Source organism: Oryza glaberrima, chromosome 4 (genome assembly GCF_000147395.1).
Source record: "Oryza glaberrima chromosome 4, OglaRS2, whole genome shotgun sequence".
Lineage (NCBI taxonomy): Eukaryota > Viridiplantae > Streptophyta > Magnoliopsida > Poales > Poaceae > Oryza > Oryza glaberrima.
In genome coordinates, this window is record NC_068329.1 from 20,859,887 (window position 1) to 20,884,210 (window position 24,324).

Below are 24,324 nucleotides of genomic sequence, written 5' to 3' on the forward strand. Positions count from 1 at the left end.
CCGAACCAGCAGCAACATTCACGAGAATAGCGCAAAGAACCAGGCGAGCAACAAGTTTAACACATCATACAGCATAATAAACAACTAATAGGTACGGTACTTATTTCGATTACACACTGATGATTAGAAGTCTTTAAACACCACTACTGGCACTACACCAGACCCTCTCTAAGGTTGCTGGCGAGTAGGGGTAGCACAGCAGCACGAACGCCGCTTTTAACTAGGTAGCTATTTATAAATACTACGGTCTATCTAAGGATACTGCAAGGTGCTCAATAGCTGAACACGACGAGGTCATCACTGGCCCTTCTGGGAGGGGCAAAAAAGATTCACGGCCACATGCTTCCTCGCTGTCCTTGGTGAGCGCCTTGTTCATCTCCGTTCATCTCCGTTCTGATCAGATGCCCTGATGGGGAAATAAGAAGCAAAGGTTCAGAGTAACTCTTACCTGCTATGGCAAAATATGGTGCATAGGAATGAGACATCCTAAACTTACCAGTTCGTGCAGTTCATCATGGAGTGCATCCCATTCGAGGATGCCACAGAGTTCATCAATGGACTGCTCCAGGTTGTACTCGTTCCGCCTAATTATTTCCTTGTTCAGGTCGACTTGCCCAAAGCCCATCTGCCCCAGCTCTCTCAGCATGTTGTCCTCCACGGCACTGATGTGATCAGATGAAGGCTCGGTAGGCAGGCGAGAAGCAACACGAGCAGTTGCAGAGGGCATTCCAATGGCAGCAGCAGGTGCGGTGGGCTCACTGATAGGAGCAGCAGCAGCTCCGATAGGTGCAGCGGTAGTCGCACTAACAGGAGCAGGCGCAGGTCCAGATGCAGGAATGCTAACAGGTTTTGGCAGGGGAATGGCTTGAGGTGCAGGTGCAGGCACGGCAGCAGGCTTCGAAGCCTTTTCAGCTCCAGCAGATGAAGTGAGGAGATCAGTAGCTGGCACTAGCACTGATTCAAATGTTCTAGGTACAGAAGGTGCGCCACTTGAAACAAGCTCAGGTTCCATCGGTTTGGTGGCTTCATGGTATAGTGTATGTGCAAGAGGATCAGTTATGGTGCTTCCAGAGTATTCATCCACAATATCTGCAGACTGAATATTCGTATCAACAGAATGCTTCCATTCTGTGTTGCTTCCTTCTGGGGGCATGTTCAAGTTTATAGCAGCACTCTGCTTGTTGCTACTGGTTTTGCCCGGGTGTTCCACCTGCACATGAATTTGGAATCCAAATGATCAGATAACAAAGGAAGTGCCAAAGCCAATGAGGACGAAAAAGCAATCTATGGTGGAACAAACCTGAATAAAAACCCAAACTCGCTGACCAAACATCTGGCCAGTGGGTGATGCCAATCTCCAGTACGACACGTACCCACCAGGCTTTGCAGGTGTGACAAAATCAACACCAACATCGATCTCTTGATCAATAGGGAAACCATCCACCGAGATCTGCACATGCCGAATCAGAGTTAACATTTTAGTGCGATACTGCCTAACACTCTTGACCATACATTGGTAGTTATACTAAATACGAAAAGGCTAGGGTGTACCCCTAATTTAACTGAGCTGTTGCGTGCAAATAGATGTCCGCCAACCCAGGTAAGACACGTCCCATATGGCCACATGGAAGATCCATTGTTATGTATGCGCCAAATCTTCGTAAATGGGGTTGATGGTGCCATTACTGTGCCATCAGGGACAGTAATATCCTTAATGAAGCGGCAATCATGTAGCTGTCGAAGATGTGGAAAGAGCATCTGGTTCTGAAAAATGGCCAGATGACAGTCAGTTGACACTGTTCTGGAAATGTTTTACGAGAACTATATGATCATGAATTTGAACAAGTTGCTACTTTCACCTGGTTGAGGTCTCTAAATCGTCTACTCCCAAAAGATGGTCTGTCTATTCTGGTATATTCATTCACATTGCCCATTCGAGAAAAACAGGTGCTGCATAAATCATAATCATCTTTACTGCACGCAAAAAACAACAAATCATGTTAGAATAATGACAATTTTTTTCCTTCCATTCCAATTCAACTTTCGATGATGAACTAGAACCATTGAACTCAAAACTCACATATTTGACTTGTAGCGAGAACCAGCGATAGGTGTGACCCCACAGCCATCGCACTGTATCCATCTATGCAGTGTGTGCTGTGCCATACTCTCGTGCTTATCACTGAGATCCCTGTATGGGCACCTATTACAGCTGCTGCCTTCAGAATAAGGTCCATAAAGACCGACTGGTGAAAGATTATCTGGCTTAGATGTGTTATTTTTGCAGGTGCATGGAGGGAAATAGCGACCACCCTTAAAGCTTCTGTCAGCTTGGAGGGACTGAACTGGATAATGGGAGAGATTCTCTGGCTTAGATGTGTTACTTTTGCAGATGCATGGAGGGTAAGAGGAACCACCCTTGTAACTGCTTTTATCAGCTCGGAGAGACTGAAGTGGATAACGGGGAAACAGTGGTGGAGGAGGGCATGTTGAGTTCAAATCACCAGCAATCTTGCCATTAGGCCCAAAGGGCTCAGAAGAAAGGCCTAGTTGTGTCCAGAAAAGATCACTTCTTAACCCTTCCCTGCAATCTGAAGCAGGAGCAGAATGAACAGTAGGTGCACCATGACCAATGCTAGTAACTTGTGGCACAGCAGAGGATGTAACAGACTTGCAGTTACTTTGGGCATTGGTACTTCCTTTGTTATCAACTTTTACCCAGCCTGAAAGGGTATCCACATAATAAGGATATCCCGATACATGTTCAGCTTGAGCTTTGATGTCATCAAGAAGCACACCCTTAAGACCAAGTGATTTAGTTGATCCAGAGTTATGCATATCCAGAGGGTTCGAAGCTGAAACAGCCATGAGCTCAGTGTCATTTTTAATATTCAACCTTCCCATAGTTTGTCCCCTACCACTAGAGGAGCCAGATGAACCATCAGCAGAACCACTGGAAGACTGCATTTTGCTCTTTGGTGCCATCAGTTTAGCAAGCCGGTCCAGCAAATCAGCCAATGATGGCGCTGATGATGCAGCTTTAGAACGTAAGTCATGTGATATTTTTGCAAGGACAGTGGGAACTTGTTCTGGTACAAATTTTAAAGCTTCATCGATAGCTAATTTCACCTGAGCCAATTGATCTTCCAGAGCAGTGGACATTACAGATATGGAATCCAATACCTGCTGTTTTGTCTGATGTACCCCATCACTGCTGCTCTTCAACTCAACATTAATCCTAAGAGGGTTCAGTCTCTGACTAATGGCAGCATCACATAAATCACTATCATCATCCAGTATGACAACATCCCCATCCTCATCAGTATAGGTGAGTACAAACTCAGTATCTGGATTGAACTTAAAAGCACTTGCAATCTTTGACCGCAGAGCAGCCAGATTAAGATCAAAGTGCGGACCATTCACAAAAGCAGTGAACCGCTTAAGAGTGCCACCGAATTTTACCTGAAACGTCAAGCAAATAAAATGAGATAGATAAGAATAACAATCTAGTTAAATTGCACAGGTAAACTTAAATAGAACGGCAAGTGGTTTGCTTTGCAGGCAAGAAGCATAAGCAAATGATAACTCAATTCTGTTCTTATCTTAGCAGCTGATCAATGTTGATTCAGTTAACAGTAGAGTCAAAACACAATTCACGGAACCAAATCTCAACACCTGATGCTACATAAGTACCAAAATTACATGGCATTAATCAATTAAGGATGACTACCAAGTTAAGCCGTTGCATGTTGAGGAAAGTGGGTTGTCTTCTACACTGAAGAGATTTATACAGCCATATCATGCAAACCTAAACAGATTTATTCTACCATAGCATGCAAACCTGGAACATTCAACATACCAACAAATTACAAAGGAACATACATCAAGTGATCAAGATACTCCACAATCAAATCCCCAAAGCAAGTACTCTTATCTAACTAATCAGTAAAACAAAAAGCCCTGCAATAATCTTGATTTCGAAGGAGTCCTCACAATAATCGCCAGCGTTAAGGACTGATATTTCTACACTATTTTACAATCCCTGCAATAATCTTGATTTCGAAGGAGTCCTCACAAAAATCGCCGCGTTAAGGACCGATATACACTGTTTCACAATTGCAAACAACACAGAAACGATCTAATCCTGGGCGCCCAAAAAGATGCAAAATCCATCCTTCGGCGAACAAGATCAAAACCATCGTAAACCTACATGCACCCAGCGAGATGCAAAATCCATCCTTCCAAGAACAACACTACCACCCGGTCGCATCGCTCCACAACCCAGCACGGGCAACAGAACCCACTCCCCACCTCCCTGCGACAAAACCCCCATGCGCGAGCAAACCAAGAACGCGGCATTCCCAGCACAGAAACACCGCACCCGCGAGGAGCCGGGGAAATAAAAAGAAAAAGAAAAGAAAACCTCACCTTCACGACGAGATCCCTCCCGCCCTCGCGCGCCGTCGGTGCAGCGTCCTGGCGGCGAGACATCCCGACCAAACGAAGCCCCGCGGCGGAGACCAGCCGCCCCGGAACACTCACTTGCCCCCGGAGAAGCGACCGGTGACCCTGCACGAACAGATGGGGGATGTGGCGGAGGTGGAGTGCGTCGCGGTGCGATGGCGATGGCGGTGTGACGAAGACGACGAGGCGGAGGGGAGGAGGAGAAGGAGACGGGCTTGAGTCAAGACCTCCCTTTTAATCCGTAAGCAAATTCCGTTTCCTTCGATGGGAAGGGATTGGGAGGAGGAAATTCACGGGTTTTCGCGGGGTTTTTGGGCCCACCTGTCAGTGAGAGGCGTCGCTTGCGTGGCAGCGTCAGAGCTGGGGTAGGTGCCTCGGTGGCGTGACAGGAGGAGAATGGTTTGGGGTTGGGGCGTTTTGTAATTCTAAAATTAGTTTAAGTGTGTGCTTGTGGTTTTGTACTATAGTGCTTATCTCATTGTGGGGTCCATTGGTCAGTGGGATAGGGGCTGGAATTATAATATTATTACTTGTGTAATCCTTGTAGTAATAACCCAACGGAGGACCTCACGAGTCACGACCTTGTGGGCTGTGGCAGCTTGCTTCGCGTTCACCGTCAGCCCGTCACCGATCTTTCTATGACCTGTGGGCCACAGTGTGAATCTTTGTCTTATCCCCGTTTTGCAGCAGCAAGGACGACTGAGACCCAGTTTACATGGGATTAAAACTTTTAAGTTTCTATCACATTGGATGTTTGGATACTAATTATAAATATTAAACGTAGACTATTAATAAAACTCATCCATAATCTTAGACTAATTCGCGAGACGAATCTATTGAGCCTAATTAATCCATAATTAGCCTATGTGATGCTACAGTAAATATTCTTTAATTATAGATTAATTAGGCTTAAAAAATTTATCTCACGAATTAGTTTTTATTTATATAGTTAGTTTTGTAAGTAGTTTATATTTAATACTCTAAATTAGTGTCTAAAGACAGGGACTAAACTTAAGTCCTGGATCCGAAGACCACCTGAATGACCAATGAATGCTGACGAGACCCTTGCAGGGGTGTTGGGTGTTGGGTTACTTTTACTTGTGGATGTAAAAGTACTACGCGTCGATGCCTCGCCTTGGCACGGATGAGCTACAGACCACGGAGGCAGCGAGAGGCCGACAGGTCGGCACCCGCCGCATCTGCGGCGCCTTCCGACTTCGCCGAGGCGAGGCGAGCCGTTGCGCTCGCTGCGCCCGTGCCCCGGAGATACGAATTTCCTTGGCTCGGTCGCGGTCCAGCAGCACAAGACGAAATCCACGATGCGACGGCGTGGAAAAACCCACATCAGCAACACGCCTTTTCTCAGGGCTCTCGTCGTGCTCGCCCCGTCTCGTTCCACGGATGCCCACGACACCCCATCCGCGCGCGTGGCGCGGCTCACTCGCGTAGTCGCGTGGATGGCACTTCCACCGGCTCGCCTCTCTCGCGGCCACCACCACTAGCGACGCGGGCCGCACGGTGCCACAGCCCACGTTCCCCGCCAGCACGCACGCGAGATCGAGGAATTTTTTTTATTTGTACATTTTTTTATTAAAATATTTATGAATATTTTTTTGTTTCGAAAATTTACAAATCTAATCATCGCCCTCCCAAAGAGCGGCAAGGGATCTAAATGCAAAATTTTTATTTGTGTTCAAACCCTTTCCACCGGTTTTAATTGCTTAAAAACTAATAATGCTTATTTGATACTCTAAATGATTTTAAATGGAAAAGTGATAAACTACAAAGTTATAGATCTCATCAATATCTACAACTTTTATATAAAGTTTATCTCCATCCAATGTTGTTCGAAATATAGATATGAGATTTTTTAAAATATGTTTTATATTTTGTAACAAATATTTGGATATCTAAAACATCTTAAATGAAAAAGTTGTCAACTACAAAGTTGTAGATCTCCTTGAGCTCTACAATTTTGATATAAAGTTTTATTTCATCTGACTTTATATAATATAATTTTAAATTAAAATCATAGAGCTAACAAGTTGTGCTGGAAAATTTGCATTTAGGTCCCTTGCCGCCCGCTGAAAGGGCGATTTTTAAAAATTGCCCTCCCAAATGACGGCGGGCGATTAGATTTGTAAATTTTCAAAACAAAAAATTATTTTTGTAAATATTTTAATAAAAAAATGTATAAATAAAAAAAAATTCCGAGATCGAGCCGCGCGGCTAACGGGCCGGACGCACCCACCACGCGTGCCAACGAGCAGAGGAGAGGGGAAAAGTCCACTTAGACTCCCTTAATTGTTCACCGAATTTAATTCGTGATCCTTAACTGGAAAACCGGATAGAATGACTCCCTAAATTATTGAAACCAGTATAATTTGACTACTCCAGCGGTTTTGAAGGGCGGTTTTGCTGACGTGGCGATACCAACCCGGTCTTCATTCCACGTGACGCTGACATGGCGATATTAACCCGGTCTTCATTCCGCATGGCGCTTACGTGGCATTAGAATTAAAAAATATCTATGGGATCCATCTATCATTCACACATAAAATACATCGTGGGATCCACCGACATGTGGGGCCTATATATCATTCTTTCTCCTTCCCTTCTTCTTCCTCCTCCCTCCCTCCTTCTCTCTCTTTTCTCTCCCCCTTTTCTCTTCCCCCTTCGGATGCATCGGTGGCGGCGGCGGCCGGGTGGAGTGGCGACGGATCTGGGCGGCATGGCCGCGGCCCTTGCCCCCCCTTCTGGGTGTCGGTTTCCTCGCCCTGAGTGATAATTAATACTCCCACTAGCTGCTACTACTACATCGCTAGCTTAGCTAATGACGTCGCCGAGCAACCAAGAACACTAAATTAACCAACTAAACACAAGCTAATTAAGCTAGGGTCGTCGTCATGTTGCCTAGCTAGCTAGCTAGCTAATTACTACTCCGGTGAGTGGATGGCGCCATGCCGCCATGGCGGCGCAGCAGCAGCAGCACATGTCCATGTCAGCGTCGTCGTCGCTGGTGACGAGCCTGAGGAATTCGCGCGAGGGGAGCCCCGACCGCGGTGGTGGCCTTCCAGAGGGTGTCGGCGGCGGCGATGTCGGCGGCGGAGTGCACCGGGACTATGGCGGCGCCGTCGTTGCTGGAAGGGAGATTCGGGCTGGGCGGGAGCTCGCGGCGGCGGTCGAGCCTGAACGCGTTCGACATCATCTCCTTCTCTCCGGCAGCTCCAGCGCCGGCGGCAGAGGTGGAGCTGTATCGCTGCGGCAGCCGCACCCGCCACCCGAACTTCCCACCGCCGCCGTCGCCTCGCTGCAGGATACGCGACAGCAGCGACCGCGGTGACTGGCAGCTCTTGATGCCGCCGCATCGCCGCTCCGCGCTGCCTTTGCGCCGGCCTTCTCCACCCACCGCCGCCCATGGCTTCGCGCACTCCCATGCCGCCCTCCGCTCCACCATCCGTTGCCTCGGCAAGCTCTCCGCGCTGCTCGCCGATGGGAAGAGAAAGAGAGAGATAAGGGAGAGAGAGGGGGAGGAAGAAAGGTTGGGAAGAGAATGACATGTGGACCCCACATGTCAGTGGATCCTATTATAATTTTTGTGTGTGAATAATAAATGGGTCCCACATATATATTTTTAAATCTAATCTTACATCAACGCCACGTGGGACGAAGACCAAATCAACATTGCAACGTCAGCGCCACGTCAGCAAAACCGCCCTCTAAAACCGCCAAGAGAGTCTATTTATACCGGTTTTAATAATTGGGGGAGTTGTTCTAACCGGTTTTCTGGTCGAAGGGTATGAATTAGATTCGTTGTACATTTAAGGGAGTCAAAATGGACTTTTTCCGAGGAGAGGAGACGTGCGTCGTCGTGTGTGCCTCCGTGCGAGACGATGTCTGAATCTGAACACCGATCCTTTGCAAAGGTTGGGGCAAGTTAGCACGACACGCTTCGGTCGGAGCAGAAAAGGGGACACTTCGCACAGGCATCAGCGTGGACGATTAACGGAGAACAAAAAAAGCTTGGACGATTAACACACTGCGTGGTAGCATGTCCGTCGCTGCGAGCCTTTGCTGCATGTATATATACACGGATTTTTCTTTCCAGTGGGACTGGAAAAAAGGAAACAGTTCACAGGGAGTAAAGTCCGGTGATTAAAGCGAATACACGCCCGTTCCTTTTCGATATCTTGAGTGCAGATAATTACTAATTGTTTTGGTTCTTCTAGATTAGTACACGTACAACTGAACACGTAGATGAAGAAAGCTTGTGGGCTTGTGGTGGGCTATGGCATGATGGTATATAGAGACTTCTCCGGGACCTACACAATACACAAATACACACTCAACTGAGCATAAAATGCAAGAGGTGGAGGTGGTTGCAACTTGCATGGAAGCAAATGAGTGGACGGTGGCCTGTGGGGAACCAAAAGAACTTCACCGCCCAGAGTAGTTCGTCTAAGTTCAGAACAGTGACCGACTCAGGCAGCTGGACTCAAGCAGCATCACCGCACAGAGTCAATCGTCTTAGAATTGGACACGCATTTTTTTTTTACACGATGGAAACGGTTTACATCCTCAGTAAGTGACGAACCAAAAAAAAACTAGAACCCAATGTGTACTAATTACAAAATTATTAACTGATATATTTAATTAATATGGTATAAATTAGACAGAATTGAATAATCAACCAGGTCCTGTGGCCACACCAAGTAGTACGTAGGGACACCAATGTCTCCTGCATATACTACAATGCACAAGCACTTGAGTATTTTTGTGTAGAAGTGAAAGCATCTTGAAGGTTACTCATGGCTATCAAGTCTTTACCTTCCTACACAATGAATCTAGAGCAAAACATGCGATGAATTAAGATAAACTATCTCCATTTCATTAAGCAGTCAGCTGGTGGACCTGTTATAAGGAGATTAAGATGCTCGTATGTAGATCCGTCCTCAGTGCAGTACGGCTGAAGTTATGTCCTCATAGTATTTGACATCAACATTTCATCTGCCTAGGGAATATGAGCTCTAATGCTCTCGAGTTTCCTTAAGTGGAATGCCAGCCCAAGTTGTTGCAACCTGCAATTGCAACTGCACAGCGCTTGATCCGAGAAATACAGAAGGTCTGAATGTAGCTATGCAGGGCAATGGTCTTCTGAATATTGTATTGGCTAGAACTTCAGGTCAATACATAGGGGAAAGTTTCAGGCAAATTTTCATTACCACGGCCCATTATTTTGTGACAACATCAGAAGAGAAAAGGAGTATTCTGTAGGTCAGTGCAAAATCGAAGTACTGATACCATGCCAAAAAAAAACAGAGAAAAAGAAAAAGAAAGGAAACAAAAACAGAGTTCTCGGGACTAATTAAGTAGAAGAACTTTTAGATTTTGATGATGAATATACTCCCTTTTTTTATAAGAGAACTGATGATGAATGTACCTGAACTGGAGTATTCAAACTTTTCCTCCACATTTTTGGACCACAGTTGATTTCCTTATTGTTTTGTTTACAAACAAGCACTGCAGCAAAGGCTCCCCAAATTTATTAAACCGCACTCAGTCCACTCAACCCTGGCTCAGCTCCGCAATTAGTTGGACTGGATTGCACAACTGTCAAATCAATGGGCTATAATGAATTTGTTATGCACCCACACACACCAAAAAAAAAATGAAAAGAATATAGCCATTTCTGAACCTGCACCTGATAAAAACATCTTTACATAGTTCCAGCTTGGTTTATGTAGTCCATCACAAGTCCATTTCACATAAATATTCCGGAAAAATCTGTGTTTTCTAAAAGATAATGAGAATCCCGCCATTTCAGCCTTTCACTCAACAGGAGCTAGAACCTATTATTATTTATCACATTACATCGTATGTCGACAAAATCCACAAAATAACAAGATAACCAAACATTTCAACTCAAGGAAAAAGATAACATAATCCGGAAAATCTCTCGTTCACAAGTTGAATGACTAGGACTGAAACCCCACTCAGTGACAGGTAATATCTTGTACCGAATGCTGCACAAAAGAGCCAAGTAAACGGAGTGGATTCTAAACTCGAAGGAGATGAAACAATATTTTTTTAAAAAAATCTACAAGATAAATTTATATGTGTTAAATCACTCTATAAACATGAAAGCTCAAATTTAACTTATGCTCCCTTAAATTAAGTTTTTTTTAGAACGGATGAAATACAAGTTAAAAAAAATCTAACTGCGAAATTCAGCAATTTTTTACTGAATTTTGCTCTCCTCTTCTCACCTCTCACTTGTCATCCCTGAAACTCTCCTGGTCCCCGCCTCCCGCACCACGCCGTCTCCGATCAAGATTCTTCCCTGATCCCCTTGCTGCTGCTGCCATCAAATCCTTGGACATTTCCAGTCGCAAATTTAGACTCTTCCCCCGCGATTCCCAGCACTCCCAAGTCCCATCCTTCCCGCTGCCCCATCCCATCCCACTATCTCCCTAACCACTGCGATTTAACCACCGAGGAGGACGCAAGAATCGTGTCCAGCTCCGCACCATTGTTAGGCGGGAGTGGAGTGGACTGGTTATCGTCCACGCGAGACGACGACGACGACGACGGCCGGAGCTCGCCGGAGAATCGGTGTCGTCGGAGATGAGGGTCATGAAGCTCGGGAACAGGCCGGACACCTTCTTCTTGTCAGGCCCCGTCAGGTAGTTTTGTTCTTGTTGTTCATCGCCTTTTACTTCGATCGTTTGGTTGTCGTGTGAATCGTTTTTTGTTTTTGATCGGTGTTGGTGTTGGTTGCAGGTCGGTCTCCACGGATTTGGCCACTGACATGCAGATTCTTGTGGATGGTTGCCTGTTTCGTCTCCACAAGGTAGCTGCAAAGATTTTCTTGTGGTTTGCGTCGATCAAGAACTGATTTGTTTTTTTTTTTTTGGGTGGTTCGTTGGATGGAACAGTTTCCTTTGCTTTCCAAGTGCATGTGGCTGCAAGCGCTATGCGTGGAGTCCGGCGAGGGCGGCGGCGCCGTCGAGCTGCCGGCCTTCCCGGGCGGCGCGGAGGCGTTCGAGGCGTGCGCCAAGTTCTGCTACGGCGTCGCCGTCACGATCGGGCCGCACAACGTGGTCGCCGTCCGCTGCGCCGCCGCGCGGCTCGGCATGTCCGAGGCCGCCGACCGCGGCAACCTCGCCGGGAAGCTCGACGCCTTCCTGTCCTCCTGCCTCCTCCGCCGTTGGAAGGACGCGCTCGCCGTGCTCCACTCCACGCGCCGCTACGCCGCGCTCTGCGAGGAGCTCGGCGTCACGTCCCGCTGCGTCGACGCCGTCGCGGCCCTCGCCGTCGCGGACCCCAGCGGCGATGCCTCCGGCGCCGTTCCGGCCGGTTCGTCTTCGTCGTCGCCGCCGTGGTGGGTGCGTGACATCTCCGAGCTCGGGGTTGACCTCTACTGGCGCGTCATGGTGGCCGTCAAGGCGACCGGCACCGTACACGGGAAGGCCATTGGCGACGCGCTCAAAGCCTACGCGCGCCGGTGGCTGCCGATCGCCGCCAAGAACCACCACGCGGCGGAGCAAACCGCCGCCGGCGGCGGCGGCGGCGCGGCCAATGCCGACCGGGCCACCAAGAACCACCGCCTCCTCGTCGAGAAGATAGCGAGCTTGCTCCCGGCGGAGAGGAACGCCGTCTCCTGCGGCTTCTTGCTGAAGCTTCTCAAGGCGGCGAACATCCTAGGCGCTTCTCCGGCGTCAAAGGAAGAGCTCACGAGGAGGGTAGCGTCGCAGCTGGAAGACGCCAACGTGAGCGACCTCCTGATACCGGCGACGCCGCCGTGCGCGGGCGGGGCGCTGTACGACGTGGACGCCGTGGTGACCATACTCGAGGAATTCGCGCTGCGGCAAGCGGCAGCGTCGGGGAGACCGGAGGGTAGCCCGAGGCGCGCGGGCAGGCACCGGCGATCGATGTCGGCCGAGAGCGGTGAGCTCGAGGGGGCGCGCCGTTCGACGTCCATGGCGGCGGCGTCGCACGGCGCGATGGTCCGGGTGGGGAAGCTGGTGGACGGGTTCTTGGCGGTGGTGGCCACAAAGGACGCCCGCACGCCGCTCGACAAGATGATCGCCGTCGCCGAGGCCGTGCCGGACTTCGCGCGGCCGGAGCACGACGATCTATACCGAGCCATCGACACATATCTCAGGGTGTGCATGCGCGCGACACTTGATCACGCCGACATTACCTCGCCATGGCTAATCTTAGAATTCTTGATCTCTCTCTCACCGTGTGCCTTTGCTTCTGTGCCACGTGTAGGCGCACCCGGAGATGGACAAGAGCTCGAGGAAGAAGCTGTGCAGGGTGCTCAACTGCAGGAAGCTCTCGGAGAAGGCGTCCATGCACGCGGCGCAGAACGAGCTGCTCCCCCTCCGCGTCGTCGTGCAGGTGCTCTTCTTCGAGAACGCGCGCGCCGCCGGACTCTCGTCCGGGCACGGCAACCGCGTCGCCGCGCGCTTTCCCGGCGACGTCAGTGCGCTGCTTGCCAGACCAAGAACGACGGAGGAGAACGGCAAGGACGAGCAGAGGCCCGCCGGGAGCGTGGCGGCGGACGGCGACTGGAGCGTGGAGGGGCGGAGGGACTGGAGCGTGGTGGCGTCGAGGGTGGCGTCGCTGAAGATGAGGCTGGAGGAGGAGGACGGCGAGGACGCCGGCGACGAGGCGTTCGTGCATAGGACGCGCGCGGGGTTGGCACGGAGCGCGTCGTCGCGTATCACGGCGGCGGCGGGGAGGTCCAAGCGGATGCTGAGCAGGCTATGGCCGACGAGCAGAACCTTCACCTAAGGGGCATCGAGACACTTGGCGGCAAGCAAAGCTGATCCGTACATACCGTGTACAAATATGCTTGAATTTGTAAGTAAAATTTGTTCCTTCGAGATTTGATTTTGTTCCAACTAGTTCTTGAAGTTTGGGGAAGTTGTGTGCACTGATATGACTGCGTGTACACTCCCTCCATTTAAAAAAAACATTTTGTAAGGACGAATATGAACAAGGGTTTATCCAAATTAATCCCTAAAAATTAATTTGTTCTGGACAGAGAGTGTACATAGTTGGTACAGAGACACATGAAGCTATACTTCAACGGTTAAAAAAAAAAAACTTATTTCTCTTTTGTTGCAACACACTAACACTACACACCCAACTCACATCCTTATTAGCTACTGCAGAGACCGAAAGTTATACTTTCATCTTATAAACGAAACTCTAAAAGAGTTTATACTCTCCTAATGCAAGATACAGAACGCGGCTACAGAGGCAGAGTTGCAGAGACAGGATAGGCGACCAGTGACTTGGTCTGTGCTGTGTACGTCAATTTTTACACTAAAGTTAGTGTATCTTAAGCAAATTTTCAAAGAAGAAAAAACTAATTCTATTGACCCCTCAAACATATACTTCATCCGTCTAAAAAAATACAACCTAGAAGAGAATGTGACATAAAAAAAAACCGGTGATAAAGCTGTCCAGAATCATTGTAAGTGGAGGCTTTTTTTCGTTGGCTGGCCGTGGCTGAACAGTCGCAACAATTTTTTCTGTCTTTGGTCTTCATCGACTCGGATGATTGCAGCTGCAGCACAGCCGCCACAAAATTTTGTCTCAGGTCCTGGTCACCCGGTTGGCTTGGCTGCCTGTCGCAAGTTCGCAACAAAAAAAAAAAATTGTGCTGAGGGTGCTGTAGGCGCTGCGCAGGAAGCACAAGAGTGCAGGGCATTAGACAACGCCTGTGTTTGATGGCAAAATTTCTGTTTTTTTTATGGCAAAACATCCCTTGCCATCTCACAGAGAGATGTAACATCTAGTTGGAAAAAAACTTTCTCTGCCCCTCTACAAACTCTGAATCTGTTGTAATGTACCTTTTCCCTCTTTATGCAATGACAAAATTCAGGAGGGGAAGTTCTCCCCTGGGTCCAGTGATTTAGTAAAAAAAATAAAAAAAAGAAAATTTTCGCGTCTTAAAGCAAAACGTAAGTGCTAAAACCATGGTTTGATACGGAAAACACGTAGCGCTAGCGACTAATATCCACCACCACCAACATCTTCTTGGCCGCTTGCACACGGTAGCACGTGCGACCGACACGTGTGTCACAATCTCAGACTGACATATGACCATATTTTCAACATGCGCAACGTTTTCAATGATCATAGGCCAAAGGCCAGTCGTAATCCGTCGCTCCAAGGATTGGCCATGTTTTAGCACAGGAGCATAGGACAGGAGTGCACGGTCGGCCAGTCGCTGCCTCACTCCAGTGCGAGAGGGAGATGGACAAGCACACACCCGTGGTCCTCCTCTTGTTATTATTAGCAGGTTTATCCCGCATTCTCAAAAAAAAAAAAAAATCGGTGTTCCAAAGGCCGAAACAATTTCGATGTGAGGGTTAGGCTACGATAAGACTACAGAGCTGTGTGGTATCCACTCACAAGGGAATCAAAAAAATCTGGCGGTGTCAAATCAAATGAACCTGATGAAATCGAAACTGCTGTTACAAATTGTTATAGCTAGCCTGAGCAAAGCAAATACTCCCTCCGTCCCATAATATAAGGGATTTTGAGTTTTTGATTACAACGTTTGATCACTCGTCTTATTCAAAAAATTTTAAAATTATTAATTATTTTATTTGTGACTTACTTTATTATCTACAGTACTTTAAGCAAAAAAAATTAAATAAGACGAGTGGTCAAATGTTGCAAGCAAAAATTGAAAATCCCTTATATTGTGAGACGGAGGGAGTAGTATGCAAACCGGGAGCAGCGGCTGTAGACGTAGGCAATGACCAACGCAGGGTATAACCCCATAAAAAGATGATGCTAAGTGGGATAAAACTACACTAACTATCAGTCGGTCACATTTTGCATTTAAACTCTTAGATTATTTTTATTTATATATACATCTAATATATGCAGTATACTCCCTCCGTCCCAAAAAGAATCAACCTAGGAGGGGACGTGACCCCTCCTAGATTGATGTATGTGGACATATGGGGTGTCCACATACATTGTTCTAGGAGGAGTCACATCCCCTCCTAGATTGATTTTTTTTTTGACGGAGGGAGTATCTCTTAAAAATCACAAACATATATAAGGGTCCACCCCTCCCTCTTCTACCGCCTTTCTCCTTCCCGGACGGTGCGACCTCCCCTCTCCCGTGGCCTCTCCCCTCTCTCTCGTTGGGGCTGCCGCCTCTCTCCTCAGCGCTTTGAGCAGTGGCGGCAGATCGAGCACAACGGCGGCGGATCTAGGCGGCAGCGGCGGATGGAGGCGCAGAAGGTAGGGATCAAGGCGGCGCCGGCGGATCGAAGCAGCAGCGGCGTGGATCGACGCAACGACAGGGAGGGACGCGGCGGCAGCGAAGCTTCCCGGGTATGCCCTTCTCTTCAGTCCAGCCCCTCGCCATCTTCTTCCCCGGCGCGGGGTGACGCCTCTCCCCAACGCGGCTCCTCGCCCGTTCCTCGCCCAAAGTTGACAAAACTACGCGGCCCTCTACTAGGCATCATGACGCTCTGCGGGGGTGCGGTCCCGCCCGAGCTGGCAGGCATATTAGCTTCGGGAGGGGCGAGACCACGCTCCAGTATAGAGCGTTGGCCATGGCCTTACAGAGATCCTCCTCAAGGGACATGGTTATGTCTTATGTGAGCCCATCGCTCACGGGCCCACATGCAGAGGCGAAGCTACAAGTACATGCAATCTGTAGACTGGCTCAATAGGTTTTTGCAAAACAGCTAAAAAGCTATTGATATTTATGTTGAAATAACATAAAACTTGAAAAAAAATATAGCTTTGACCTCATAGGTTTTAGCAGCTAGCTCCGTCACTGCCCACATATCAGTAACACATTAAGGATTTGCTTCCGGAGCAGCGGGTTCTAAAATACGATGGTAACAGCTCTGCTATTGCGGCTTTATCAAATTGGTTCCTATCTAGAACCACTCCATAAACCGGCTAAATTTAAGAAAAATCAAACAAATTTTTTTATTATTTTGACAAAATGTCTGAGAATTTCAGTGGTTTTGGCCGGTAATCGAGGAGACGAGGAGGACAACCATGTACGCGCAAGACGACGTTGGCGAAAATTTATTCCTGTGCTCGTCGTCGGTTGACGGGGTCACGATCACTGGCGGGGCCACAGGGAGCGCACGACCTCGGCGTAGCACGCGAGGACGGCGGCCAGTGCCAGCGTGAGCAGCGCCAAGCCAACGGCGGCCGGCGCGCTCTCGGCCGCCCAGCACGCCATGCTCACCGGCAGCGCCATCGCGAACGGCCACAGCAGCAGCACCCGCGCCCGCGCCCCCGGCGCGCCGGCGATGCTTCGGGGCTTGCCCTCCTCCTCCTCCTCCGGGAGCGCGCACAGCGCGAGCAGCGACGTGAAGACGCCGAAGCTGACCACCTGCGACGCCAGGACGGCGAGGAGGACGTACTCCTCCCGCGCCGCGAGCTGCGCGGCGAAGGCGGCGCCCGCCGCGAGGACGACCAGCGCCAGCGCCCCCGTCGCCAAGGGCGGCGACGCGGTGGTGCCGCAGTCGCAGCCCGACGACGGCTTCTCGTCTGCCGCCGCCGCGGACAGCAGCGGCTGCTGCTTCTCCACGTCGTCGACCGACCCCATCTCTGATTTTGCTTCCATTTTACGCACAATGGATGATTGGATGCTATGCTAGCTTAGCTGCACTGACAAATCCGTGAAATAATGCAATTACATAGCTGGCTATATAGTCTCAATAGTAAAATGAAACGAATTCATTTTAAAAAGCAGATAAGCTCAGCAGCGTAAGAACCAAGAAAATCACATAAATATTAAGCCGGAACTTTGATCAACCAGCGGGCTTTACAATGCTGCAACTGAAAGAGCGTACATACTTCTGAGTATATTAGGCGGCCGCTGGAAATTAATTAAGGAAAGAATGACGTCATAATTAGTAGCACTATAAATTGTGGCTCCAAACGACAAACCAATAGTACAAATTAACAAGAGGAACATTGTTATGGTTTTGGAACAGAACGGTCTCTGCTGTACAGTTTCAATGACCAAACACTCTGCACTCTTACAAAGAAAAGGACAAGCTAGATAAACCTATCGCTCTGTGGTTCACTGTAACAGTGAATCAGTGATGATATGCATCATGATACATAAATCATTACCAACATAGAGTATGACAATGAAACATCAAAATCGACAATGATGAAAAGCAGCACCTCAGGAAGTAACTAAGCACATGCCAACAAAGGCCCTCTTTACTCTATGCAATAAAAATGATCTTCAGTGCTACCTCTTCAGATGATACTTGCAGTAGTAATGGAAACCAGGACCACACAAAGTGCAGACACTGTGATGCTGTCAATGACAAGTAAGCTGGCCAGGGTGATTAACTTTATCCAGTCTCCACTTTGCTGGGCAGGACAGATCATTAAGATGCGTTATGCTTAGCCTTAGCCGTTAGTGACAAGTCACAAGCTGTCTAACCTTATTGTTATCAGATTAATAGAAGATAGTATGACAATGAGAAAACCAAATAAACAGAGTGAGTTCTGATCTAGCCAAGCCGAATCTTGAAAGTTCTAGGTTGGAATGTTTGTTGTCGGGAATCTTCAAAACAGCATGTGTTTCCTTCTTGTCAAAATTACAGGCATACGTCCACAGATGAACTGAGAAAAGATGGACGTCTACAACTTGGGCAAGAACAACGGGGAGACAAAACGTGAGTGCCACCTGATCCTCATCGCCAGATACGCCAGGCTTCAAAATGATTATGTTGCACTCCTGTCAGAAAATGGCCAGGCAATTTAGCATGATATTGCACACATGGCAGAGGTTGAGCAAGTCGTTCAAGCATTTGATTTTCCTCCTTTTTTGAAGGCATGAAGTATTTGAACTGATGCCCAATATGCCTCTCTGCTTAATAGATGGCTCATACTTTCGCAGCATCTGCTGCAGCCAGTCGCTCATCATCAATGGCACGCTCGTCTTCAGTGGTAAGACCCTCAATCAGTGAGATGTATGTGCTGTCATCAGGGGTGATGCCATTCTCTACCATCTCCTTCACCATGTTCTCAGCGTCATCTCCCTGGCCATTCTTACAGAGCCCCTGTATCAGCGCATTATATGTCAAAAGCGTTGGATTGAACCCCTTATTCATCATCTCATTCCGAATCCTCAGAGCATCCTTGACATCACCCTTCATGCTGTAGCCACTGATCAGTGTGTTATAAGTGACAAGGTCTGGCTGGATTCCCCTCTTTGTCATCTCATCAATGAGCTTCCGTGCTTCATCAACACGCCCCAGTAGACACAGCCCCCTCATTAGCGTATTGTAGGTCACATCATCTGGTGCGATCCTTTTCTTCTCCATCTCACCCATTATCTCGAAAGCTCGATCGATGTTGCCAGAAGTGGAGTGACTATTGATCAGAGCATTGTACAAGACAAGGTCAGGCCTAATGCCTCTCCTTACAGCCTCATCAAACAGCTCATCTGTCTCCTGAACTTGCCCCTTCTTAGACAAGGCATATATCAATGACGTATAGGTCACTACTGTCGCACGGACCCCTCTCCTGGACATATTCTCAAAAATCTCTAGTGCTTTCTTCACGTTGCCCTCTTTGCAATGCCCGTTTATCAATATATTGTACGTGAACACATCCGGCGCAAGACCCTTTCCACCCATCTCCTCGACCAACTCATATGCCTCTGTTCCACGCCCATCCATGAACAAGGCGTGCACGAGTAAATTGTAGGTCGCGACTGTCATTGCGACCCCTCTCTCCACCATTCTATCACGGTAAAGGAGTGCAGTATCCAGCTTACCCTGGTCACAGTATCCACCAATCAAGGCGTTGTACATCACAGCTTCCGGTTTAACTTCTCCCTTGGTGAGCATTTCGTCGAACACCTTCACTGCCTCATCGACCTGGCCAACCTTACACCAGCCAGAGATCACCGTGCCGTAGGTGTACTGGTTGGGCGCGATTCCTCCGCGTTCTCGCATCTCCCGCATAATATCCAGCGCCGCCTGGACGCGGCCCCGGGAGCAGAACCCGGCGATGACGGTGTTGTAGGTGACGGCGTTCGGGCGGGGCATCTGGCGGAGGAGCTCGAGCGCGCGGGCGGGCTTCCCGGCGGAGCAGAGGTGGCGGAGCATGATGTTGAAGGTGGTGGTGCAGAGCGGGAGGCGAAGGCGGAACATGTCGGCGAAGAGGGCGAAGGCCGGGGCGGAGGGGAGGGCGGAGAGGAGCGGGTGGAGCGAGGAGGTCGAGATGGGGACGGAGAGGGACTTCATCCGCGAGTAGAGGCGGAGGGAGGTGGCGTGGGGGCGCGCGGCGGCGGAGGCGGTGAGCAGGAGGTTGGGCAGCGACGGCGGCGCGTCGTCGAGGTGCGGGAGCACGGCGAGCGGCGAGAGCGCCTGGTCCGCGGACAACGCCGACTTGAAGAGAGCGAGCGCCGCCGCCGAAGTCGGCGAGGCGCGGGCGGCCGCCGCGACGGCGGCGGCGGCGGAGGTGGGCGGCGCCATGGGGGAACTTTGGAGGAGGGTTTTTCGTGAGTTTTCCACGGAGCTGGGCAAATGGTATTTGATTTTTCTCCCAGGAGATCGACTACCAAAAGGCGGTCTCATGCAGAGATACAGAAACTGAACAAGACTTTTTTTAAAAAAAAAAGAGAGAAAAAAAAACTGAACAAGACAGATAAAAAAAACTGGAAAAATGTCAAGCAACGGCTTACATGTTACAACAACACTTAGGCATGGTTCAAAGTTACAACACATAAACATGGTTCAAAGGTTACAACACATAAACATGTTCTCACAGAACATTTTCAGGTTGAGATGCTACATTTTTTTTTCTTTTTTTTTTTTTGCGGGGAAGAGAGACTACTATACTTACTGCTCGGCTACATAGAGCTGGTGTTAATACGCAGATCCATATACAAAATTTTCGAAGAATCAGCTACATGAAGGGTCGACCACTCCAAATTTCGCCAATCTTATAAAGAGCGCTACAGCTCCAAAAGAGTGTTGCAGCTCACTAGAGTAGCGAACCCTAAACCCTAACCCCTGTAGGAGTCTTCCTGCAGTACCGCTGCCTCCCACAACTCCTCAGAGCATCACTTACGTGTGATCCCCATCGACCCAGCCGAAGCTTTCCTGCGATCCAAATTGAAAATCCTATTGCAAGAAATTCAATTCAGGAAAGGCAAATCAGATTTTGTTCTTAACCGTAACAAATATAAGTCGGAAAAAGAAAGGAGTACTACGAGCAAAGCACACGTACTTCCCAGCTGAAAAGGTCCGTTTCGTCCGTGTAAAGAAAAGGCAGCGTGTCATCAAGAGTTGGGACGGGGTCCCCCGGAAACTCGCAGCGCTGCAGCAGATCTTCGTCGAAGTCCCCGGTTGTTGACGCTCCAGCAGAACACCCTGCACGGTTTCCAGGTTCTACCGTGGGCCGGAGAGTGGATGTGCTGCACTCCCCCTCCTGTGTAAAATTCAGCAATGCAACAACATGAAGTATTGTAAAAAAAAAAAGGAGCAATTAATTTGTTTGCCCTATGCTCATTATCAGTAGCATGGCTTACCCGATCATGTGAAATGGTGCCATTCTGCTCCGTGTCACACGGGCTGTTCATCAGGCAGCGAGGCAGCGGAGGGTTCGTTATGGGTGTAATGGGATCACTTCTTATGGTCAGTGCATCAGATGCTTCTTCAGTAACAGAGTCCATTTCAGGCGAGCCAGTTTGCTTGGAGGATAATTGGTAGAATACCTTGGAAACAACAAGCTCTCCGTCCTCCCCGCCTTCTTCAACACCAAGATTATATTGATGCATAACCCAATTAGCTTGTACTATCTTGTTCTTCTTAGAACCTTTGTAAAGAACCAGTATTTTCTTCCACCCTTTTAAAACACCGTTATGGTAAATCTGTTTGGATTTTCCAGTTTTGTGCCATCTTATGTTCTCGTCAGAAGCAGCATGGCCGGTGTGGCTGATCTTTCTACGCTTGCGCTGACCAGAACCATATGCGTTTGATATTCTGTGGAAGAAATGGCTGCTGGTGCCGTCCAGCTTGATACCTGACAGAATTACAGAGGATTGTATGAGACATGAGCTAACTAATCACTACTAGCTCAAAAGGCCTGATAACAACTTAAAATATATAATCCAGTACCGGGGAGATTTTCAGGATGTGTATAGCAGATTCCTTCCACCCCTTCTAGAGTTGGGATGAAGTGATCAATAAGACCCTGAGGCCCTGGATTTCCAAGGTTAATTTTTCTTTCTAAATGTTCAAGTACTTCAAGATCAGATGGATCAAATTTAACACCGTCAGGGAATTCTGGCCACTGTAAAGTAACCTGCAATGAGATGTTTTATTTAGCACCACCAAGAAATGCATAGAAAATGTGAAACTTACCCTACTGATATTTCTGCTTAAAGCCAACCTCGTCATACCCAAGGTTAGGGAGCCACAAGCTTTGTGGATTTTATATTGAAATTGTGACACGTGGGAGCCAGGACAATAGGAATAAAGTGTAGCACACAGCACAGTAATGGGCAAAACACCTTTTTTAATGAATATGAGTGATACTAGCGCCAAGGGATGATCATAGATCGATTTAGCCGGGAAAAAAAACATAAATGACAGTTACTCCTAATCATAGTATTAGTAAATTACTAATTTACCCCCAATATACTAGTAGTATAATACAACCAATAGACTGGTAGTATAATACTACCAGTAGAGAGTACCGGAGCATCGCTCTTCAAAAGTAATGTTGTCTAGTGTTGATTTTCTACACACAAAACTTTAGTGGCAAAACATCATCAGAGTATCAGACAACTGAACTAAAAAGTTTAATCAAGCATTCATAAGTACAATAGGTAGCTGAACTTACATCGCTATTATCAATGTGACATTTGCAGTTTGGGCATTCCCTCCATGCTTCTGGAACCAATTCTCCAAGTTTACAACTCAGAAGCTGAGTTGCATTTCTTATTTTTGTAGCAATTACCTTTCCACCAGCTATAATCCATGGCCTGCAGTAAAAAGACAGAAGTGAGACATGTTCATCATATTGTAGGATGATTTGAACCTAACAGATACATAACAAAGACCCAACTTATCTCAAGTACAATCTATCGCCTTGTCATTCACCAAAAAGTTCAGATTTTCAGGTTAATCAGCCTAACATAGTATAATTGTGCTAAGTTACAGATATGGAAAGACTTCTTCTACATATACGGAACTTAGTCTGAACTTCTAGATATAGTGACAGGCACTAATTGGTTTAACATAATTAATAGCAACTAATCATGACTATAACAGGGGTCAACATAATTAATCAACAAACCGTACTTCGTGCAGTTACTCGTTCCGGAAATCTTATGTGCATTTACTATCACAAAAATGGTAGGAGTAAGATTAAAATTAACAGCTATCTAATTCAGATGTGTCCTAGGCCTGCATGATTCCAAATGTTGGGCACATGGATGGTAGCACACTAACTAGTACTTAGTCTAGTACTACTTTTGGTCTCCACATCATTCGTCATGCACTGCTGTTGTTGGAAATTCAAAGATTGTCATATTTCCATTCTGTCTTGACTTTCCATGAGTTCCATTTCCTCATTCCCTGCTTTCTAGCATGGGCAGAGCTCACCCTCTGTTTCAAGAAACCAAATGTAAATGGACAGAGCAATCTATAGCAGTGAATGGCTATATGCCTCAAAATTCAAGCACACTCAGGCAATCCACTTTGGATCTGCTTACTTCCCTAAACTGTTGCCACATTACTCTCCATTATGATTGGCTAGGCACGGGTCCAAAAGAACAGGGTAATTTACCACAGGCTCCACAGCTCATTTACTCACTGATCCAGTGTTCCACTACAAACGTATCGAAATATGTAAGCTAAGCCCTTCACCTTGGCAGCTGCAACTGTAACAAGCCTGACCATCAGCAACAATAAGCCTTCACTTAGCAGCTAGAATGCTGAAAAATCCACCCAAACCGGACATTCAGAGTTTCAGGCAGCGTAAGGTTTCGTCCAAAATCACATTCTGACAGCGTAAAAATCTTCTGTCCATCGATTCTGAACGCCATTTCTGCACCATCGCCCAGGCCGGTGGCAATCCAATCGGCAATCAGATGACACGAACCCGAAATCTTCCCCTCTGTTAGCAAGGAGCAGCTGTGAACGATCGGAAGACGACGCATGACCCAGTCTCCATAGAACAGAAGCAGAGCCTTCCTCCTCTGCTTGTTTCTTGGTTGCTTCCAGCGGAAGATTCCCCCTCAAACCTCAGCTGCCTGCAAAAACCCCCACCCCCGCATGCACCATCCGAGACCGCTACATCCACCGATCTCACGCATTCCGGCCACGATTCCATCACGCCACCAGTAACCAGCTCGATCTGCACTCCGCCACACACAAGAACCCAAAGCACCAGATCGATCCCCCCTTCCAAAAACCCCAACACCAGAATGCACCTCTCACCGATCAGACCAACCACCACTGCATTACGCCTCCTCGGGTCAACCCGGAACCACGAGCCAGCTGGCGGAGGCGAAATCCCCAAATCGATCCGCTCATCAGACACGCAAAAGAGAAGTGGGAGAGAGGATAAAAAAAAAACTAGCCCTTGCGAACGAACAGAAGAAAAGCGCAGGAAGAAAACCACCCCCAAGAAACAGGAACCGATTAAACCAAACCAGGCCACACCCCGGTCGATCGGAGAAACCCCCACCCCCCGATGCTCACCTTGCCATGGATGCGGCGCTGCGACGGGAGCTTGGGCTGGGAGGTAGAGAGCATCCGAGGGGGGAGAGAGGAGGAGAAGCGAGAGGAGAGGAGGAACTTCTTGGCAAGTGAG

General features: G+C 48.2%; 4 protein-coding genes across 4 annotated transcripts; 1 reads left to right on the forward strand and 3 right to left on the reverse strand.

Annotated features, from left to right (window-relative positions):
* Positions 1–27: 27 nt before the first annotated feature.
* LOC127770070 (protein NBR1 homolog) lies at positions 28–4,702 on the reverse strand. Its single transcript, XM_052295739.1, has 7 exons — positions 4,429–4,702; positions 2,081–3,462; positions 1,860–1,974; positions 1,552–1,764; positions 1,301–1,450; positions 497–1,210; positions 28–406 (listed from the first exon to the last, which is right to left on the reverse strand). Exons 1-7 carry the CDS (start codon positions 4,489–4,491, stop codon positions 398–400), a joined length of 2,646 nt encoding a protein of 881 aa, XP_052151699.1. The 5' UTR covers positions 4,492–4,702; the 3' UTR covers positions 28–397.
* Positions 4,703–10,750: 6,048 nt separating this feature from the next.
* Positions 10,751–13,509, forward strand: LOC127770521 (BTB/POZ domain-containing protein At1g67900-like). Its single transcript, XM_052296271.1, has 4 exons — positions 10,751–11,147; positions 11,245–11,314; positions 11,400–12,629; positions 12,739–13,509. The coding sequence occupies exons 1-4, from the start codon at positions 11,089–11,091 to the stop codon at positions 13,261–13,263; spliced, it is 1,884 nt and encodes a 627-aa protein (XP_052152231.1). The 5' UTR covers positions 10,751–11,088; the 3' UTR covers positions 13,264–13,509.
* Positions 13,510–17,584: 4,075 nt separating this feature from the next.
* Positions 17,585–20,205, reverse strand: LOC127770871 (pentatricopeptide repeat-containing protein At2g15630, mitochondrial-like). Its single transcript, XM_052296647.1, is given in 3 exon segments — positions 17,585–20,030; positions 20,033–20,070; positions 20,190–20,205. Coding segments are annotated over 3 exon segments (1,710 nt in total). The 3' UTR covers positions 17,585–18,374.
* LOC127770522 (SUPPRESSOR OF GAMMA RESPONSE 1-like) lies at positions 20,167–24,324 on the reverse strand. The gene is made up of 6 exons (XM_052296272.1): positions 24,213–24,324; positions 22,348–22,489; positions 21,621–21,807; positions 21,032–21,525; positions 20,731–20,931; positions 20,167–20,624 (listed from the first exon to the last, which is right to left on the reverse strand). Exons 1-6 carry the CDS (start codon positions 24,218–24,220, stop codon positions 20,568–20,570), a joined length of 1,089 nt encoding a protein of 362 aa, XP_052152232.1. The 5' UTR covers positions 24,221–24,324; the 3' UTR covers positions 20,167–20,567.

Excerpts from the sequence above, each read along its gene's own strand:
- LOC127770521 (XM_052296271.1), top strand. The coding sequence starts at position 11,089 with ATGAGGGTCATGAAGCTCGGGAACAGGCCGGACACCTTCTTCTTGTCA. Across the intron at positions 11,148-11,244 it reads TTCTTGTCAGGCCCCGTCAG|GTCGGTCTCCACGGATTTGG; the intron begins GTAGTTTTGTTC and ends TGTTGGTTGCAG. Across the intron at positions 12,630-12,738 it reads CCATCGACACATATCTCAGG|GCGCACCCGGAGATGGACAA; the intron begins GTGTGCATGCGC and ends TGCCACGTGTAG.
- LOC127770070 (XM_052295739.1), bottom strand. The coding sequence starts at position 4,491 with ATGTCTCGCCGCCAGGACGCTGCACCGACGGCGCGCGAGGGCGGGAGG. Across the intron at positions 1,975-2,080 it reads TCTCGCTACAAGTCAAATAT|TAAAGATGATTATGATTTAT; the intron begins GTGAGTTTTGAG and ends TTTTGCGTGCAG. Across the intron at positions 1,451-1,551 it reads ACAGCTCAGTTAAATTAGGG|ATCTCGGTGGATGGTTTCCC; the intron begins GTACACCCTAGC and ends CGGCATGTGCAG.
- LOC127770522 (XM_052296272.1), bottom strand. Across the intron at positions 21,808-22,347 it reads GTCACATTGATAATAGCGAT|GTTACTTTACAGTGGCCAGA; the intron begins GTAAGTTCAGCT and ends ATCTCATTGCAG. Across the intron at positions 20,625-20,730 it reads CGGACCTTTTCAGCTGGGAA|GATTTTCAATTTGGATCGCA; the intron begins GTACGTGTGCTT and ends TTCTTGCAATAG.